This window comes from Falco cherrug, chromosome 2 (genome assembly GCF_023634085.1).
Source record: "Falco cherrug isolate bFalChe1 chromosome 2, bFalChe1.pri, whole genome shotgun sequence".
Taxonomy (NCBI): domain Eukaryota; kingdom Metazoa; phylum Chordata; class Aves; order Falconiformes; family Falconidae; genus Falco; species Falco cherrug.
Genome location: NC_073698.1, coordinates 76,073,496 through 76,093,017, shown reverse-complemented (window position 1 = coordinate 76,093,017; position 19,522 = coordinate 76,073,496). Strand labels below are relative to the sequence as shown.

Below are 19,522 nucleotides of genomic sequence, written 5' to 3'. Positions count from 1 at the left end.
AAATAGGACAGCCCTGAGGGGCTGGGTTTTCAGGGTGGCAGTATAGATACTGTGAATCATCAAGGCATTTATTTCAGTGGACTAGAACGAAACTTTTGGGCTATGCTTCAGCATTACTCTCCCCATCACTGCCTTTGACTACTAGCCATGTGAGTTGTTAACTGATATATTCTCCAGCTCTGTCTTTTTCAGTAGCCTTGGGCTCATGTCTCCAAATGACTGACAATAAAAGTTTGACTGGAGTGCTGACAACCTATCTACCACAATTAATCTCTTCCAGCATGCATCTGAGGTTCGCTTTTAGCAATGTCATTAGGTGGAGCTACAGCCTCTGGCGCTTCTGGGAGGTTCTGTCTCTGTCATTCATTAAATGCACTGAAGACAGATGATAACTTCAAAATTAATTAATTATTATCATCATTGCCTCTAATTACATCACACCTAAACTCTCTGAGAGGTTTTCTAGGTAATCAAGAGATGAGGTCTCTGCCACAAGGAAGTTGCAGTTAACACACGATGCTGATGGAGATAAGGAAGAGAAGGACTTGCCTTGAAGAACAGAGCAGTCCAGCAGCAGACCCTCTGTGTTAAGCTTTATTTTGCTGCTCTCCTCCTCACCTCAGTGTTGCAGGCCCTGCTCTGAGGTAAGGATTTAAGTGCTGATTAATTGAGTTTGCATAGCCTCAGCCCACAGCAAGGCTAGTTAAGCCTCATGTGTGCAGGCAGGCTGCTTCCCCCCAGGCCAGCATGTTCAGCTCCTAACCCCCCCACATTGCTGTCTGCAACTGAGCAGTCTGCCGGGAACTTGGGGCATTAACTGCAGGTAGGTGTTAAGTAAAGATCTGATTTTATTTGAAAGGAAGGAGAATTAATTAGTGATTTTTGGTAAACTGGGATTTCTTGTCCACTAGTTGAGCAGGCACTGGCTGCTCAAGCCTCTGCAGCATGTATTTCTCCTCCAGACCAGAGGACAAGCTGGGTAGCAGCCATGTTAGTATAGCTGATGGTGCTCAGGTGCTGTAGGGATGGACACGGTGTGAGATGCTGTACGGGATGGATCTGAGCTCAGAAACAGCTGCAATAGGAGTAGAAAAGTCTGTGGTCACGGTCTTCTCATTTTCAGTGCATTTACAGTCCAGAGGTACTGCGTGATACTGAACGAATGGGCTCAGCACCACAGCAAAGTAGGAGTTTCCAACCAGAATCATACTAATTCAATGCTACCTCTGTTTTGTTTTCTATGCATATTTTTGGTTAAGAAAAATGCCTTGGGTTTTTTTTAATGTGTTCTTACTTCATGTAGGTCACTATTGTCTCTAATTTCAGCGAGACATAAAGATTTGTCTAACAACATGTGGTGCGGTACAAGGAGCACCTGCTGTGGCTGCTGGTAGCTGAGAGGCTGTGCCAAAGGCTGCCTAGATTGATGCTAGCTTCTCACAGGTTCTGCCTGAACGGGTGCTCTGGCCACCTAAGATATTGGGTTAAATGGAATTGACAAGTTATGGCTGTTTGCATGTCGGAGCTGGTCAAGGTTTCCTGGAACAAATGCAACACGGCTTGTACCTTTGCTTCAAGGCATTTCAGGTGGTGAGCGCAGTGTCTGATATTAGCGTCCTCTGAGTCAGCCCACACCCTTTCGCTTTTTCTTCTGTGAAATGTGCGTGAAAGCCAAGACGAACGTGACAGAAAATGCTGGCTCCAGGTGGAGTAAAACCACTCTTAGGTTGACTTTTCTGTACTTTCTGTTCCTAAGCTGCAGGATTTAACTTCCTTCTGCTTGGTTGTGATCAGAGAAGAATGTTCATCTGTGTGTACTAACCTCACGTACTAACCAAGGGTTGATCCTGCCCTTCAGTTTATAAGGCTACAAAGAAGTTGTTACACAGCCTGAGCAGTGGTCCTGTGGCCCACTTCACAGGACTTTATTCACACTTCACTCAGGGCCCTGTGGGATGACTTCTTTTGAAGAAAATACGGGTGATGTGGCTCACACTTACTTTGGGTGCCTGGTTTAGTTTACAAATACAGAAAGCTTTTCCTGCTTAACCCACAGAAGGATTGAGCAGCAGGCAGTTTTGTTGCTCACCTCTTCCACATCGCAGGGATGAGGAACCCAGAGCTGTGGTGTGAGAGGTACCAACAGGCTGTGGGGTGCCAGGGTGGCCGGAGGGTCAGGCTGTGCCCGGCACTCACTCGAGGCAGAGGAGGGCAGGACAGATGCTGAAGAGCAGGTGCTACACCTTTTTGTTGTGCAGAGCCTTGTTGGGATGTTGGCAGCCAGGTTTTGTGCTGGCTGAGCTGTCGGGGTGGGGTGATGAAGAGACCTGCTCCACTGCCTTGTCCTTGCCAGGCTGATCATCTGGTTCCTCTGCTGCTGCTCAGAAAGGTATTTTGGGAACGACTGCAAAAGCTCTGGCTGCACCCTCGAGGTGATACACAAGGTCTGACTTTCCTTACACTGAACTGGGAGAAAATTTACTCATGCAAATGTGGTGAAACCCATGCAAAATTGGGGTAAGGAGAGGATGAGATGCTCAGGACAGTGCAAATCCATGCCAGTGTGTCAGTGAAGGCTGCAGGGGCATAGCTACACATCCAGAGAAAGTGCATCCCAGGGGTCGTCCTGGCCCTCTTGCTCTGTCATGGGTCAGTGGACCAGAAACACAGAGGATCTCAAAAGTTTCTGAAGGGTGGCAATTTGCTCGTACTGCTTGCGCCTGGTGTTTGCTCAAGGGGAAAAACAGCACACCAGGAAGATACGTGAGGCTGCTTCTGGAGTAAAGCTTATCTGTGCCTCACACTGTTAAACATGCAGCTTCCTTAGAAGAAGAAAAGAGGAAAAAAAATCAGGAATAGTGCTAGCTCTGAAAGACTTCCTTGACAACACAGGCAAAGTTGGACCTCATGTGATGTGCAGGCACAGGAAGCTGTGGGTTGCATGGGCGAGAGTGTGATCATATAGCTTTTGTTATTTTAGCTAAATTAATGGAAAGGTATTCTTCACTTTTGTTTCTCAGGATACAAGGTTTTCCTCCCCGCATGATCTGGGTCTTTTCCTGAATAGGTGCATTTTTGAGAATGTCCTTCCTAGCACAGAGAGGACCCTTGTTTTCCAACCTTACCTAGCAATTTAGCAAAAATTCCTGGGAGATTACAGTGGGCATTTGGTCAGCTTCCTCTTTCTGCACCATTAGGGGATCTTTGATCTTTCTTTCTTCTGGCAGTGCTGCCATTGAAATCTGTTTGTTAGCATAAAGCATCTCTGCTTCTCAGTGTATTGGGAGATCTGCTGATAAAAATGTGGGTATAAAATGTTCTCTGAAGTGGTTGGATTCAGTGGAGGAAAAGCCAAAGGTTCAATGTTATTTTTGCTTAAGCAACATACTGCCAAAGGATAACAATGCAAACCTGTTAAGTTTTCAATACTTTAAACATTGGGAGGATGAATGAACCTCTAACAGTGTGGTGATGCTGTGGTGGTTTCCAAAAGCCCTTCCTGCCCAATGCCATGGTTCTTTGTGCGTCACTGCCAGTACAAACCCTTTGCTGCCCACACAGGTTTGGTGGATGGGGGTGGGGGGGTGTGTTGTTTTTTTTTTTAAGATTCTATCATGTAATGGCTGTAGGCTTTTCAATACTGGGGATCTTGTTTGATTAGGTGGGCTTTGTGAGTATAACCCTTGAATTTTGCCACCTGCCTGAGTCGGGATTGTGGTTTATCAGGCCCACATTTCCCCCTGCAAGGGGAGGGGATGGGACCTGGGCACTGTGGAGGGACAGGGTAGTGAGGAGGGGCATCGTTTGGGAACCCACCACTCAACCAGGGGTGCTGCCCTGCTGTAGGGAGAGGGGACACCAACCAGTGACCGCTTTCCTGCTGCACAGATGTGCTGTGTCCTTTTCGGTGCTAAGATTGGGTTGTGATGGGCATGGAACAATATCTGACAGCCTCTGACTTACTGCTGCAGCAGAGGCTGCATGGTGAATTGCAGATATAACCTTATATCTAAGCAGGGAACAGGGTTTTTTTTGGGTTTTCCATATTATTTTGTCCTTATGTGGTTGGGTGGAACACGTGACAATGAATCCTGCTCACTTATATGCTCTCATTTTTTACTTAGTACCTCCTGAAACTTGAATCTCTGTGTGTGCTATATTTGGAAAAATGCCATTTTGATTTCTCAATGGAATATGACATGTATTTCAACTTCTGTGTACTGCAAAGGAGGAAAAAGTTTACAATATTTTCCACTCACTAATTAGTGTTAGCATGACCCTGACATCAAAGTATGGAGGGGTCTGTGTTGCTTTTCCATTGCATTGTTTTCGTAGGTTCTTTTCTTATAGTGTTTTATTTTTATGAATATATAGCTTTTGTAATTCCACTTGGTTTAAGTGAGATCTTCAGACAGCATCTTTAAATTCTCCCCCAAAATACGTCTGAAGTGCTATTTTAGCTGTACTTTGCTCAAGATAATTGTTTATTTCAAAAGATGCATATAACCCCACCTTTCTGTAATCCTTGACAGGACACAAGTACCTAACCCCTTAGACAACCCGGGAAAAAAGTGTGCAGAGACTCTGAAGCAGAGGGCTCCTTCTGGCTGTGCACAAGCAATGCAGACCTCCACAGTGCTCACCCTGCACACCAGTAGAGGAAAACGGGGCCTTCTAGTGTGCTTAACCAAAATGGTGATCCAAGTGAGCACCGCTGGCTCCTGCAGAGCCTTGGAGGTGGCCAACCCTGGCCAGGGGCTTCCCGAGGAGATCTGCTGCTGAGCGCACTGGCGTGAGCCAGGAGTTGTGCTCCTGGGGAGAATATGTCTGAGATTCTCACCTTCCCCCTCTTACCTAAATCTCGGAGATGTGGCCAGCCCAACAGTACTGCAGGAGCTGATAAACATGGCTTGCTCTCAGGAGGCGTAGTCTGGAGTGGATGTGAATTTGTAGTTAATGGTATAGCCTTCCCACAACACCTGGTGAACAGTCAGAATAAACTGCAGCACTGGTCACTGCTAAACTGAATTTCCCGTCTGGCCATTAAAGCAACGAGTGCTGGCTGATTGGAGATGACTCATCTGAATCATCATCATAACAATATAACACTCCAGCCTTTGTGCTTCTGCCGGCATCCATGAATTACCCTTCAGTAAGGGAGCTGCATTTAACCTTGTTTTGGGGGTCGGAAGCATCTCCATCCAGCATTTCTTCCAAACGCTGCAGGTGTCAGCACATTTTTAATTTAACATTGTGGGGGTTTTCAGTCTAAATTGTGTTTCAATGGCAGGCTGCAAACCGCAAGCCAGTTTTCCCAGCTGGTGTAAATCCACACAGCTCTGTTTACTTTGCTGCAGCTCTGCCAACTTGTGCCAGCTGCATCTCTGACCTGTGGCATCACTCCTGCTGCTGCAGCCAAGCAAACCTTTATTTTGTGGCTGCATAATAGCAGAGGTTGTGCAAATGTGGGGGAGCAGGTGGTCCATGTCCTTGCTTTTAGGAGCTGGGTGTGCTTGCATTAGTGCTGGGATATCAGCAAGTGAATTAGTGTTATCCTCTTGGCCAGGTTTGCTGAATGTAATGGGCAATTCTGAAGTGCTTTTATTTTTGACTGTCTGACTCAAGCTTCATTTGCAGAAAGCCAGTGCTGTAGTTTTCCTGAAAGCCCATCCTTTTTAAGGTGACTTGGATAACCAGCAGTTCAAAGTCACTTCTACAGCATTTGGGCTGAATCAGACATCACATCCCAAAGGGGCCAGCCAAGACCTTTAGCAACATAACTGTTTGGTGGGAAGACATTCTTGGGATGGGGGATGGAGCTGGAGTCAAAGCCCCAGTCTTCCTCCCGTCCCCTTGGCTTGGCCTTAAAGAAGCAGAGGCAAGTAGGCAGCCACAGCTTGGTGCCTGCCATAAGGTTACCAGCTCAGGTCACTGTGGGACCAGAGGAGACCAAAGGCACCTTCTGAGTTACTTCTCTCCCCCTGGGCTGCCCTGAGCAGCCCTTTTGTTTCATGCTTGAGACCCCAGCAAAACTCTGCAAGTAAAGGTTTTCATAACTTTCTGGTGATCTCCCCTGATCTTGAGGGATTAGCATGACATGTATGGGAAAGTGCCAAAGATCATGATCTGGGCAGAAACACGTTAAACTTCATCTATTTATGTGCAAAACTCACAGCAGTAACCTTTCCGAGAAAAAGCAGCAATTCATTGAAAGACTAAACTATATTCTCTACTCCCCATACCTACTTCAGTATTTCTTTCCTCAAAAAACCCCCCAGTAAAACCAATTTTAAAAACAAAAGACCTCTCCACACCTCTACCAGGAATATGGTTTCAAGAGATCTGCAAGCTCCTATGCTTGTGAAATGTCCCTTATCACCTTCCAGAGAAAACCTGCGTTTGTTTTCTGAGGGATCCCGTCACTCTACATGTCGTCACTGTGCTGAAGAAAATGAAACCTTCAGCTACTGACAGATACGGGAGGGCAAAAAAACCTTCTTGCCTGGAGTCATTTATCCAGTGCTGAACCTAGCCTTTGTATATTGCTATATAAAAACAATAATCTCCCTGTCAGATGCACTCTCAGGTCCCACCAAAGTCAAACAGAAGTTACATGGGCACTTCTAGAAGAATGAATCCGCTCTTGCCCAACGAAGACATAATCTTCCTCTCAGCTGCAGCGGGGCCGTGCTGGTGTGATGGCAGGGGAAGTGAGGTCTCACACAGACACTGAGATCTTTTAAAAATCATCTTTGCTCTGGCTTACCCAGGCACACGGCTTACCCCCTCTGCAGCTGCATCAGCTGGAGCAGTTTCACCAGAGGTCACCCCAGCACTCAGTGGTGCAAGGACGCCACAGAGCAAGGGAAAGCAGGGGTTAGTCACTGTATTACATTTTTCTTCCCCATCAGAAGATGCTAGCCAGTGGGATCCTGTTCATAGATCTCTTGCTGATTTTTAGGAATGTGACTGTGAATACCTGTGATATAACAGGAACAAAGCAAGAGGCACAATGGTGTTTCTAGAAGGTCTAAGGGACACCCTGCAGAAGGGTCATTCCCTGCTAGGTGCCCATCCTACCATTTGGGATGGTAGGTTGACACCCCACCCTTTGCCTGCCCAGGTGGTGGCAGGGGGCTCGTCACCCACCAGCTGCTCCTCCCTGTGATGTGCTCCAGCCTTCCCCAGGGAAAATTGTTTTCTTGTTTCAGCGTGGGTTTGCTGATGCTGCCCCAGCGTGGGTTTATGTGATGTTTCTCAAGTGCCCTCTGTGGCCTGTCATCCTCTGTGCCAGTGGAGAGCCCTGCCTTTTGGGGAGGGGACAAGACATGGGGCTGCTGCCACTAAGCCTTGGCTCAAGGTGCCTTCCTTGGGTGCCAGTGCCCAGCTTGCCAGTACCAGCCCTCCCCACGCCTGCCCCTCTACCAAAGGAAGGATGTAGCCACCAGTTCCACACCAAAGCGATGCTCTTCTTCCCCACCACGTTCCTGGGTATTCAGCCATGGGAAGGAAGAGGAAGGCTGAGCCAGGAAGCGATATGATCTAATTTTGTCCCATATTCACCCTATGAGGAAGAAGCAGGGCCTGACTGCTCCCTCTCTGCTGTCACTGACCACGCATGCTCTCCTCCCATCGTCGTCGTCGTCCTCCTCCTCCTCTCTCATCCCCTTTTAGACCCTCTCCAGGTTTGAGAGGCACTTTTCAGCATGCTCAAGCTGCCCCAATGTGGTGCGAGCCTTTGCTGCCCTAACCCTATTATTGATCCTTCTGCATTGCTGTAGGTTTTAATCGTTTTTTTTAATCGAGCAGTGCAGTTTTCCTAAGTAGCCACAGCCCATTCTTACCACAGCATCCTTTCCTGGTAATGCTCATGTTCGGTTAAACTCTTGGGACATCCTTCTGCAATTTGGATGAGATCATGCACCCAGGCACACAATTTCTTTTTATTCAAGTGTTTTGGTGTCTGTACTCAGCTTCAGGCTGGTGCCTCCTGGGGAAGGGAAACACCTTCCTCTGTGCTGAGGGAGCAGCCCCACTCTGCCACTGACTCCTTCTCTGAACTTGGGCCATCACTTCAACTTCTCCGTCTTCCTTGGCCCTACAAGCACCATGCCTTGTGGCGGGCGTTGAAATGCAACTAAAAAATCTCAAAGAAGGATGCTCTGTGGGTGCTAGGGCGTGCATGAAAGCAAGAAGTACCAGATCTGGCTCAAGGCTTCCTAGAACCAAACTGAAACTTAATTTTGCTGCCCTGGAGGAAAGAAACTGAGCATGCAGGAGCTGGACCAGAAGCAAACTGGATTTTGAAGCTGCTGGTGCTGCCCACCCCCTCCTCTAGTGCAGTCTGCTGTTGTAGGTATCTCTGCCTACAGCCAGCCTGGGAAATTATCCTGTCTGGTTAACAGCCTGCTCCCTCATTTGGATGCAGCAATGTCATGGGCAATGAAAAAATGGGCTACATCTCCCACTCCATTGAAAATACAGAATAAAAATCCTGAAAGTGGGCATGTAAGAAAATATCAAGATGCTGTTGTCATCCATTCATTTCAATGCCTCAATCACTGTCTAAATTCTCTCCGGCAGCTGTCCTAGCAACAGCACCAGTAAAGCCAACGAGGGGCCATCCTGTCCCAACTTGCAGCGGGCTGTTGACAGTCTTGGGGCAGGGAACTGCTGGGGGCCACACAACACACTGGTGCAGATCTGCCACAGACCCCAGGATGCTGAGGGCATGCTATCCCACATCACTGGCATCCTCTGAATGAGTTTAAATGCAGCTTCCTTGCAAAGCTAATAAATTAATTTTATAAGTTCCAGGTGGGCTTTAACGAACCCTCCCTTTGGCTAACTGGTGACATTTTTTTTCCTAATGAAAAATAGGTTTTCAGGTTAGTTTTGTGGGTTTTGTTGTTTTGGCTTTTTTTTTTTTTTCCCTTTTTACGTGATGGATAGGAGTTAGCCAGTGCCACCTGTAGCGAGCTGTTTGTGTTGGGTTCAAGGGACAGCCCTGGAAATGGCTCACCCCTTCTTTCTCAAACTCCAAAGACTGTAATGACACTGGAAGATGGGACCTTATCTTACGTCATCACAGCTCCTAATCCCAAGGGGTTCTGCTGGCATTATTGCTGTTTCTACAAATGTGTCCATATATGCCTACTTGCACAGCTTTGGTCCCTCGTCTAGACGCAAGGACGCGTGGGGCATGGTGTGTTTGTGTGTGTGAGCTTGCAGGGCAGTGGGGAGGGAAGTGCCAGGGTGCAAGGGCAGCTCACGTGGGGTCAGGACAGCAGGACTGGTGATGCCTCGACACCCCAGCATCCTCCTCCTGCCCCCCCTGGGCTGCCCTGCTAGCACCCTGCCGTGCTGGGGCCCGTGGCACCCACAGGTGCCAGCATGGGAGCTGCCCCCGTGCCCCCTCAGCACCTCCCACCTGTGTGCCCAGGGCTGGACCCGGCACCTGCAGCGGGAGGCCGGCTGACGGCACCCACGCCACGGGCTCCTGCCCTCCCCCAGCCCGGTGACTCTGGGTGTTTTCCTGTTTGGCTCCTACCTTTTGCACTGATCCTGGGGACTGGGGACAGTGACAGCTCAGCTGCTGTCCCTGCAGGAACCAGCCTCTGCCCACTTACACCCCAGAGATATTACCCTGGGGGCTTTCCAGGGCTCACATCTTCCTAATTCTCTCTCCCCAGGAGGGGCTGGAGCCCTGCACCCAGACGTGCTTTGCTGCCAGGTCTGTACCCACACTCGGCACAGAGGGGCTGGGGGTGAGAGTGGAGGGTAGCAGGGAATTGTGAGGCTGCAATATCCACGGAGCTGCCGAGCCACAGAGCTGAACTGATGGAGGAACAGGGGGAGCTGGGGCTCTGCCTGCCGGGTTTATGTGCTGTTAAAGATGTGCCAGTGTTTGCCTGCTCTTTTGGGCTGAGTATGAGACCAAGGAAGCTGCATCTGGGAGGATAAACTTGGTTGCGGATTGTTTGGGGGGCACTGCTGGATTTTCCACTTCAAAGTAGTATGATACATATACCGTGCATGTAAGAGGACTAAATTTCAGTCTTGTCATCTGATAAAACTGATGCTTTTGGGCAGAAATGAGTGTGCCTCACTGCATGAGAGTTGCTTTTTAAAGTGGCACAAGGACCTGAAGTGGCTCAGGTGGGTAAGAATGGATAGCCCTAAGACTGGTTGGGAGAGGCTACAGGTTTTCTAGAGAAAGGTGGTGACTGTGGAAGGTGTGTGCATCTTGCCTATAACTTCAAATTTATCCATACATCCCTGCTTGCTTCTGGGCTGCGCTGTTGTCCAACCTCTGACAGGATCACAGAGTCCTGGTTGCTGTGCTGTTCCAAAAGTTCCAGGAGCTGGAAGGAGGAAACGGATCTACCTTGTGCAATGCTCTGGCTTCCAGAAAGTTGTCTGACCTATTCATCCCTGTAACAAACAGCCAGGGAAATGAGCCAGGGAAGTCAGCAGATTCATTGCTTTATGGTGGTGGAGAAGCACATTGTTGGCAGAAAATGTGGGGAGGTGGGCAATGTGCTGTGCTCACTTTTGCTACTAGCGTAGCACAGGCTTTTTTGTGTGTCATCAGTTCACGAGAAGTGGCTAGAGTACTGTATATTCTGAAGGTATGTATTCCTCTAGGCTCCCTTGGTTTCTGGTGCTTGGTTACTGATGCTTCTGGCAGCAATGTGAGAGAGAGATTATTGGAGATGTTTGCTTAGTATAAATTAGAATATAGGTCCTTTGATTTGTGAGAGCTGGGAAAATTGTGTTAGGAGATGAGCATCTGTTATTTAACATCCACCCCCATTTACATGATAAATATCACATTTTAACCTCAGCAGCGAAGAAAAGTATAGCTAACCAAAGCAAATCAGTTTGATCACCTAGTGGTTGAGGAAAAATTCCCATTGAGCTCCAAAGATGAGTATCACACCCGTAGGTACATTACATGACAGAAAATTTCCTCTTTTCTTTTTAAACCCCAGCAGTCGACTGGGACCCAACAACATCTTGCAGTGTGTGCTTCACTGAAGATCAGCTGTTGGAAATAAACCCAACTCAGGGGCAGAAAGGACCGTGCTGGAGTTGGTGGCTCCAGCTAGGTTGGTTGCATTCCACTGACAGCAGCATCCAGGCTCACGGAGGAGCCCCCAGCCTGCTTTTGAGCAACAGACCCCTTCTGCATTGCCTTTGTTGGGAACCAGCCAGGTATAAGTCACTTCTGATATTTATAATGTAGACAGCAGTTTTATTAAATGCCAGATGCTTTGCAGCTGCAAATTGCTCTATTTGAACTCAAATGTCAATTTACAACTCTGTAGTGATATCCCCGTCATGGTCCTACTCCCTAGCAGCAGTTGGTGCGGCTGCCTCAGCACCCGGACACACAGAGATGCTCTCCAGCAGCACAGCTTGGCTTCTCTTCAGACCCAACCAGGGTCAGATTCCGCATCGCACAGGCAGTGTCATGGAGTTGCATTTTGCAGTTCTAGCTCTAGTTCAAGAGATGAGGATTACGAGTAGGGCTCTCATATCATGGTCATACTGGAGAGACACGGCCTCAGCCATGCTCAGGGATGGTTTCTGAGATGGCAGATAGACACAATGTGCATGGAGCCCATCCACACCACTTGACCGTGCATCTCCATCCTCCACCAGTCCCACAGTATGTCCTGCCTTATAGGTCCAGGAGTAACTGGGTCTTCCCTGAGCTTGGCCATCACAGCCCTCCATCACATGTCCTTTTTTAAACCAAGGGACCTTAGTGGCTTAAAGCTTTCTTCCCTGATTCCCTGTTAACTGTTAAAATACAATCATAACATTCTTTTCCTTCAGAAGGTGGCTCTCAGGGTTGGTGCTGTGCCAGTTTTCCTTCCACCCCAAGAGACAACATACTACCATGAACAAAGTGGCTGCCAGAGGTTTATTTTTCACTTTTCCTTCTAGAGACCTGTTTTCCATCTGTAGGTCTCCCTTCCCTCAGCTGTGCCCCACAGCTCTTGCCCAAGCCACAGAGATTTGGCGGAGCAGCAAGTACTCCTATGGGGGGTGGGGGTTGAGCAGCGTGAGCACACTCTGGTGTGCTTAGGAATAAGCAGAGTAGGACTCATTCTTCTCCATGCAGGGGCCTTTGGGGAAAGGGGTGGTGGGTTTTGGTTTTTTTCCCCACCGGTTGAGTGTCACTATTGCAAGGAGCAGCTCACCTGTGTAAATACTCCCTAAGGAAACTTTTACATAGAGCAATGTCCAGGTTAAAGGCATCCCAAGCAATGACAGCCAGCTGACAGAGAAAATAAAGCACTGACTAGAATCCTTGGATCTTCACTGAAGTTAGATCAAATGCATGTTTTTACACCTGCTGAGAACCTGTTCCTGTATAAGCAATGTTTTAAAATGCTTTGGAAGGGGTGGTTAAGCTGCCTTCAGATGCTTTTCCTCTCTTCACTGACTGTAGAAACTGTAGGCCATACCTATCTGACCACACAGAAACACTTATGGTGAAGATCTGTCTCCTGGAGTCCTGCTTTTGTCTGTTCCTCAACTCCAGAAACCTGCCTGTGGCATCTTGCTTGCCATCCTAAACCCATGCTGTCCATGAAAATATCGCTCAAAGGAGGTCCCTCTCCACCTCCCATGAGATTCCCATGGCACAAGAGAGAGCAAATGACAGATGACAGTGAGGAAAGGGTCAGTGAGTGAGGGCCGCCTCCAGTGGTGCTGCTCAGCACCATGGCCCACGGCCAATGGAGCAGTGGTTCAGGTCATCATTGACACTTGACATAAGATGAGTTTGGGCGATGGCAGCAGTACACCTGCACTGCTGGGAAACCCATGTGCTGGAAGGCAACTTGCACTGAGCCCATTGCTTTTGCATTGGAGATCTGTCACTTGTACTTAGTGTAATGGACGGAGAAGCAGCAATGCATCTGAGAGCTGGATGTGGCCCAGGCTGCTGACCACATTAGGGAATTCCCTCTGAATCACTGGCCAAGGAAAAAGTTGCTGAACTATTCAGTTTTGCCCCAGGTAATTTTTAACATGGGACATTCACTGCTGAGTGCTTGCTCCTCCCAGGAGAGGTAGGAGAGGTCACCTCCTGGCGTGCTCTGAAACCTCCTGTGGGACAGTGTAGGATGGGGACCATCATCCCAGGTGAGTTCCCAGCTTATCAGGTTGTAGCTTGGGTAAACCAGGATGTTGATTTTGGGCTGGGCATGATTTTACTAGAGGTCCTCAGGCGAGCCCCGCGAGGGGGACTGATGGTAATTGTCAGCCCATCAGCAGTTGTCTGGGGAGGTAGTGGGGAGCAGAAAGCTACTGTGGTTATGGTCAAAACAGAGAGCTTTTGGGATAGTGAGATGTGACTATCTGTCATGGAGTATGCCAATGACACAGGTGGCTCTTCCCAGTCCCGTGCACTCCAGCTCTAAACTGGTCCCAGTATGTGTAGAGGAATGAAGGCAGTGGGTTGATTAGCATTGATAACATGCAGCTGTGGCCTTGTGTCAGCGGCAGTGGGTTGATTGACATGGATGATGTGCAGCTGTATCTCATTCCTGCTAAGTGGTTAAATAGCACTGAGGATTGTGGGAGAGGGTGTTGGATGGAGGAGCAGTGTGGTCTGGTCTCTGGAGGGAGGAGCTACAGCACAGACAGTAGAATCTGACCAACGGTAAGGTATTGTTGCAGCAAGTATGAAATGGCACAGGGCTTGTGCAGTGGTGGGTGAGGTCTTTGGGCTAGTTGAGATCTCGGGAGGAGACTTCCTGGGGAACAGGAGTGTGCCCATTCCCTCCCTTAATTTCTCCTGTTATTGCTGTCTGATGTGGTTACGGAGATGGGGCTGCTGAGCTCCCTGCCGGCTTCCAGCCCAGCCGCTGTGCAAGCAGCCCAGAAGCGGGCAATACTTTGCAACCCTCCAAAACATTTCAAAAGACTACAGGGAGGTAGCTGAGGCTGTCCATCCTCAAAATATCAATTCATCAGCATCTGAAGTGTCTTCAGTGCTACTGATAATTATTAGAAAAAATGATTGCCTGTCTTTCTGGGAAAAGTTGAGAGATCCAGTGAAATTCTTCTTTGTTTTGGCTTAAAGTTATTGCAAGGACTTGTTTGCAGTTTTACACTTTACAGTGTCGACATGTTCTACATGCTTAGGAGGAGTAATCTCAGATAAAGGTTTACACTTCTTTTTCTCTTCCTTCCCTTTTTAAAGGATCTGAAAACAGCTGTGAAATGTGAATAGATTTTAAGTATTAAGCCCAAGCTGCCAAGATGTTGTTTCCTGTAGCTTTGACTCATGCAACTGAAGAAATACATTGGATCAGAATATTGTTTTGTACTGGCGATATTTGTCTCACTCTGCCACCCCCAGGCTCGGCTCTATTAAAAGCCCAAATACCGAGGCACGCTTTCAGGCATGCTCATTTTTTTCCCACTGGCCGGGCACCTCATCGCAGGAACTGCCTGCTTGGAGCAGGGAGAGTCGGAGACCATAGGAGCCTGACCTGGGCTCCCGGTGGTCACACACCTGCCAGGGGAAGCAGTCTGATGTCATCTGGTGTGGGCTGGTGTCACTCAGGTCCCCCAGGGTTGTGTGGTGAGGAGAACAGGGCTTTCTCCCCAGAATTTATCATTCTGGGCTGAGGGTCTGACTTTCAGTGAGACATTGTCCATGTCTCCATGACTGCCCAGCTGGGAGGTCTAGCAAAAGGGTTCAGACTAAAATTGTGTGACTGCTTGATCATATTCATGTCTACGTTAACTGTGTGTTTCATTCAGCTGCCAACAGCACCTGCTAGCACAGAACACACCAGGTAAACAACTGCTCTTCATACAAGGGATGGCAGGGCATAAGATCAGTGTCCTCTTCTCACTCCCTCTGTCTTGACGTCTCCTTCTACAGCATTTATGCCATACCAAGGTGCAGACCGTTCAAAGAAGCCTCCAGATGCATCTCATTTACTGCAGTGTCATTACCAGCGGCTGGAGGCTGTGTGCACAGCTAAACTCCCTCCCATGCAGAGGTCCTGCACAGCATCTATGCATCATTAACATTGCCCTCACGGAGGGGTGTAATTGCTGCCTAGGCTTTTCAGTGGCTTTCTGCCCAAGGGTTCATTTAATTCTTGATGTATTATAAATGTTTATAATACAGTACCTCTTAAAAAAAAAAAAAAAACAACAAACAACAAAAGGTAAGTATGCTGGAGAGGCTTTTGCTAACGTGCTGGCCTGGTCTCACAGATTTAAAACTGTAGAAAGCACTGACAGCCATCTTACATGATCAGAAGATTGCTGTCACAGAAGTCACCTTGAATAACAGTACCTCATTCAGATGTGCTGAGGGCAAAACCAGAGGGAGGCTGTTGTCTTAATTTTCTAGAGGCATTTAAATTAGACACTGCAGTGAGATTGTCAGTCATGTTACCAGGCTGCTGAGGCTTTGGGACTGCAGTGCTGATAGCATTGTTCTTGTTAACTGATTTACAGCTGACATTGGAAAGCAGAAAAGGACCCTTCATCTTCTTGTATAAGATTGTCACTGCACAGTGCCGTGGCTAGGGGGCTTTGGGTGTCCAGGTGCTTCTTGGTGTTACCATCTCCTGCCCTGTTCCTGACTTGCAGTGATGCTAGTGGAAGTCCTCCTAATCAGATGATAAACCACCGGTTGCATAATTATTTAGTCTGGAGGGGAAAGTGATGGACTGTCTGGGGAAGGACTGGTAGCCTATAGGAGGGAGGATGGAGGGAGATACTTTTCCTTTCCACTGCTGGGTAGGCAGCTACTGTATAGTCCCTCTGCACCCACTCCCTGGGCAAATGCCCACTGGGAAGTTGCATTAAATTTGTGTGGGATAAATTTCTGTCAGAGGTTTGGTTGCTCGGTTTTGCATGGTGTATATCGCTGAAGGCAGCAGAAGAAAGGCAAGACTCTAATGGGGTGCACAGGAGAAGCTTGGAGCTTGCTGCAGGTACTGAGCGATTTCTACTCACTGAACAGAAGTTTTGCTTCCAAATTCAATCCTTAACCTGAACGTAGAGGAGAGAGGACTGACAAAAGCAATGATGACAATCTTCAAAGCCAGAAGCAGCTGCTGCAGGGTGGGAGTGAGGCACTTCTCATGCTTGTGGGGGCTCAGGGGAGAATCATGGGCTTAAAATAGCACGGGAGGCCTGGGTGAGCTATCTGGGTGCGTGGCCAACAGCTGGGGCAGCTGCGCACTGCGACAGACCATCTGTGGAGACTGAGGAGGTTTTCTAAGGCGAGTGTTTATGGGGGATGGACCCAGCCTAGCTAGACCGTCTTGGAAACAGGAGACGAAGAGGTCCCTCCAGCCACCCTGCCTTTGCACCAGCCCCGAGGCAGCTTTCTCACTGGGCAACCAGTAAAGGGAGATGGTGGGAATTGTGCCTTTATCTGATGGCATGCCCCTTATTTTTATTATTTTCTAGCTAAACTATAATTAAAGAAGAAAAGTGTGAAGGACAAGTGTGGAAAAACAAGATGTTGGTGCGGTCTAATGACACAGCCCTGAATTCACTCCTCTCCAAGCTGCTTCAGGACTGCCTGGAGCAGATGAATAGCTCAGCACCTGCCCAGGTCAGAAGTGCCAGCAGCAGCCTGGAAATCATCTACGTGCTCCTGATGATTGGCCTATTCGGCTTCTTCACCGTGGGAGTCATGCTGACCAACATCCGCGCCAGGAGGCTGGAGGACTCCCGCGACCCCTACACCACCTACATTGCCTCAGACATTTGGCACAAGAAGGACAGGCAGTATTTTCAAGCCAAGCTCATAGAAAATTACAAGCTGTGCTGTGTCTTTGAAAACCAGCTGGCTGTGGAGCAGCCAAGCATGCAGATTCCTGAGGCAAAGTCTTCCTAGCAAAACAGGAGAAAGGATTGGACGTTGCACAGGGACAACCCAACCGATACCTGGTATGAACCAGGCCAGCTTCTTGCCTGCCTGCAGAGCTGCAGGCAGCGGCCTCAGTCAGGCTGAATAACTGTGAACTGCTGGTGAAGCTGATGGGTCTGTGATGGCCCTGGTGCTGCAAAAGTGTCTGGTCACCAGTACCTTGTTGTAGTCACTGTAGGGCTGAAGACAGAGGGAGTATTATGGACTCATCAGCTTCACTAGCAAAAAACCCAAATGTCAGCATTGCCACTGTGAACACTTGCAGTAGTCAATGTAATTAAAACCAAATTGGATCAAACGCAAGCTACAGAGGTGTTAACTGCCAAGTATGGTTTAGACAATCATTTTCAAGTAAGACCAGTTTCTTCTGTGAAAAAGTAGCTGAAATATTTCACTTTCATTTTTGTCCACCATAGAATGATCATTTTATAAATCTTGCAAGGTTGTGGATGCCTACTTTTTTCAGAATCACATACCTCTTTGGGATAAAATTTTAGAAAAATATTCCCATTTTTGAAAACCATTTCTGTGGGAAAATGCATACTTTGGAGGGAAATTTTTTAGTGACTGTCCTTAATTCCTTAGCAGGTCCCCCAAACTGGACCTCTCTGCTGAGCTGCAGGAGCACGGTGGCAGCCGAACTCTGCTTCTGCGGCAGCAGCTATCATCTGCCTCTGTTAAAAGGGAGAAATACGGCTCCCCTGGACATTGTGTTACTCAAAATAGCAGCCTCGCCAGCTTGAAGGCTGTTTTCTTGTTTGGGATCAAAGAAGCAATGGTCTGGGTAGGAAGGGATTTTTATTTCTGCTCTGCAGATACACATCCCATTTTTAGCTTCTGGAGAGGAAAGAGAAGTGGGAAAGGCTTGAAAGAAAGTCGTGCAGAGCAGCCACTTCAAAGGCGAGGGCAGATAGCTACCCAAGTATTTGGACAGGCACATGATACCAGTCACAGCATATCCCTTTTCCATGCATAGGTACTTCTTTAGCACTGCACTTTCATTTAAGTAATATTCCAGCTATGTTTGTGCTCCCAGAATACTTAGGACAATTAAAAATGCAGGGTATTTTTAAAGATATTTATAAGGTGCTTACCACTAAGCTGAGGACAAGATGCATGTTTTCAGTGTCTTGAACAGCTTGGAGAATCTCCATCAGCTTAATTATCCCAGTCACTTTTTCCTCTAGAGGAATGTAAACCAAAGCCAAGCTTTGGAAAAATGTTGACTTCTCAGCTTGGGCACTGCTCTTTTGGGATCACACCATGCAATCCGTTTATTACTTGCATTTCCCTTCCCCTGTGAGGGTGCAAATGTTCTTGCTTGCTGGCTCTCCAGAGGCAGGCCTGTGCAGCATTGCTGACAATGTTTAAACTTGCATCAAAAATGCCCCTTAATTACATTAAAACCTTTGAACATTAAGCCTCTCAAAAGGGGCTCCCTCCTGCAGCTCTCTCTCCACCCCAAGTGTTTTCAGGTATTTTGGGTCTAGGCATTTGTTGGCCACCTCATTTTAATAGATCCTGTGTAGATATTTGCAATAAATTTACTTTTATTTTATTGCTATTTGTTGTTTGTCAGCATGAGTTGGCTTCCGCTTTATTTTTTTTTTCCAGATCTGCCATTTTATTTAAAAAAGAGGGGAACCACTGTGCCTTAGTCATAATGCTCTTCGGTGCTACCAGACTACAAATCACCTTTCTCTGGCAGTTGTAGGCTCCCACTGTAGGCTTTCACATTACCTCTCTTGCAGTCCTCTTTTTTTACCCCTATTTTTTCACTTGTACAAAGCAACAAAATATGAACTACAAACTGCACTTGTGGTCTGTCCTGGTTTTGGCTGGGATAGAGTTAATTTTCTTAGTAGCTGGTGCAGTGCTCTTTCAGATTTAGTATGAGAGTAATGTTGGAAACACACAATGTTTTAGTTGTTGCTAAGTAGTGCTTATTCTAAATGAAGAACTTTTCAAGTTTCCCATGCTCTGCCGGTGAGGAGGTGCACAAGAAGCTGGGGGGGGGGACACTGCCAGGATGGCTGACCCGAACTAGCCAAAGGGATGTTCCATACCATAGAAGAGGCTCAGTATATAAACTGAGGGGGAGTTGGCCAGGAAGCACCAGTCACTGCCTGGGGTCTTGCTGGGCATCAATCAGCAGGTGGTGAGCAACTGTACTGGGCATCACTTGTGGTTTTTTTCCCTTGAATTTTATTCCTCTCTCTCTTTTCATTACAATTGTTTTTATCATTATTATTACATTTGACTTTATTTCAGTTATTAAGCTGTTCTTATCTCAACTCATGGGTTTTACCTTTTCCTGATTCTCTTCCCCATCCCACCGCGGGGCAGGGGGGAGTGGGTGAGCGAGTGGCTGTGTGGTGCTTGGTTGCCAGTTGGGGTTGAACCACAACATGGCCTCAGATTTTTTTTTTTTTCTCCTAACCTGTTTCACAAGCTCACAGAAAGAGTGCTAATACTATCTGACAGGCACCCACTCACCCGTCCCTTTTCTACACCCTATTAACCAGGACCAGGCCTGGGTGCTGGGATATCTCTCAGTACACCTAGATCTGGAGAAATACCAAAATGTCAGGA

At 47.8% G+C, this 19,522-nt stretch overlaps 1 protein-coding gene across 4 annotated transcripts; it reads left to right on the top strand.

The window, feature by feature from the left end:
• Window positions 1-359: 359 nt before the first annotated feature.
• KCNE1 (potassium voltage-gated channel subfamily E regulatory subunit 1) lies at window positions 360-19,238 on the top strand. 4 transcript variants are annotated; one of them, XM_027804479.2, is made up of 3 exons: window positions 9,492-9,733; window positions 10,995-11,217; window positions 16,465-19,238. In XM_027804479.2, the coding sequence occupies exon 3, from the start codon at window positions 16,517-16,519 to the stop codon at window positions 16,895-16,897; it is 381 nt and encodes a 126-aa protein (XP_027660280.1). In that variant the 5' UTR covers window positions 9,492-9,733; window positions 10,995-11,217; window positions 16,465-16,516; the 3' UTR covers window positions 16,898-19,238. The 4 variants fall into 4 exon arrangements, with proteins under 4 accessions (XP_027660282.1, XP_055559235.1, XP_027660280.1 ...); XM_027804481.2 differs by lacking the exons at window positions 9,492-9,733; window positions 10,995-11,217 and adding an exon at window positions 360-644; XM_055703260.1 differs by lacking the exons at window positions 9,492-9,733; window positions 10,995-11,217 and adding an exon at window positions 691-823.
• Window positions 19,239-19,522: the final 284 nt, after the last annotated feature.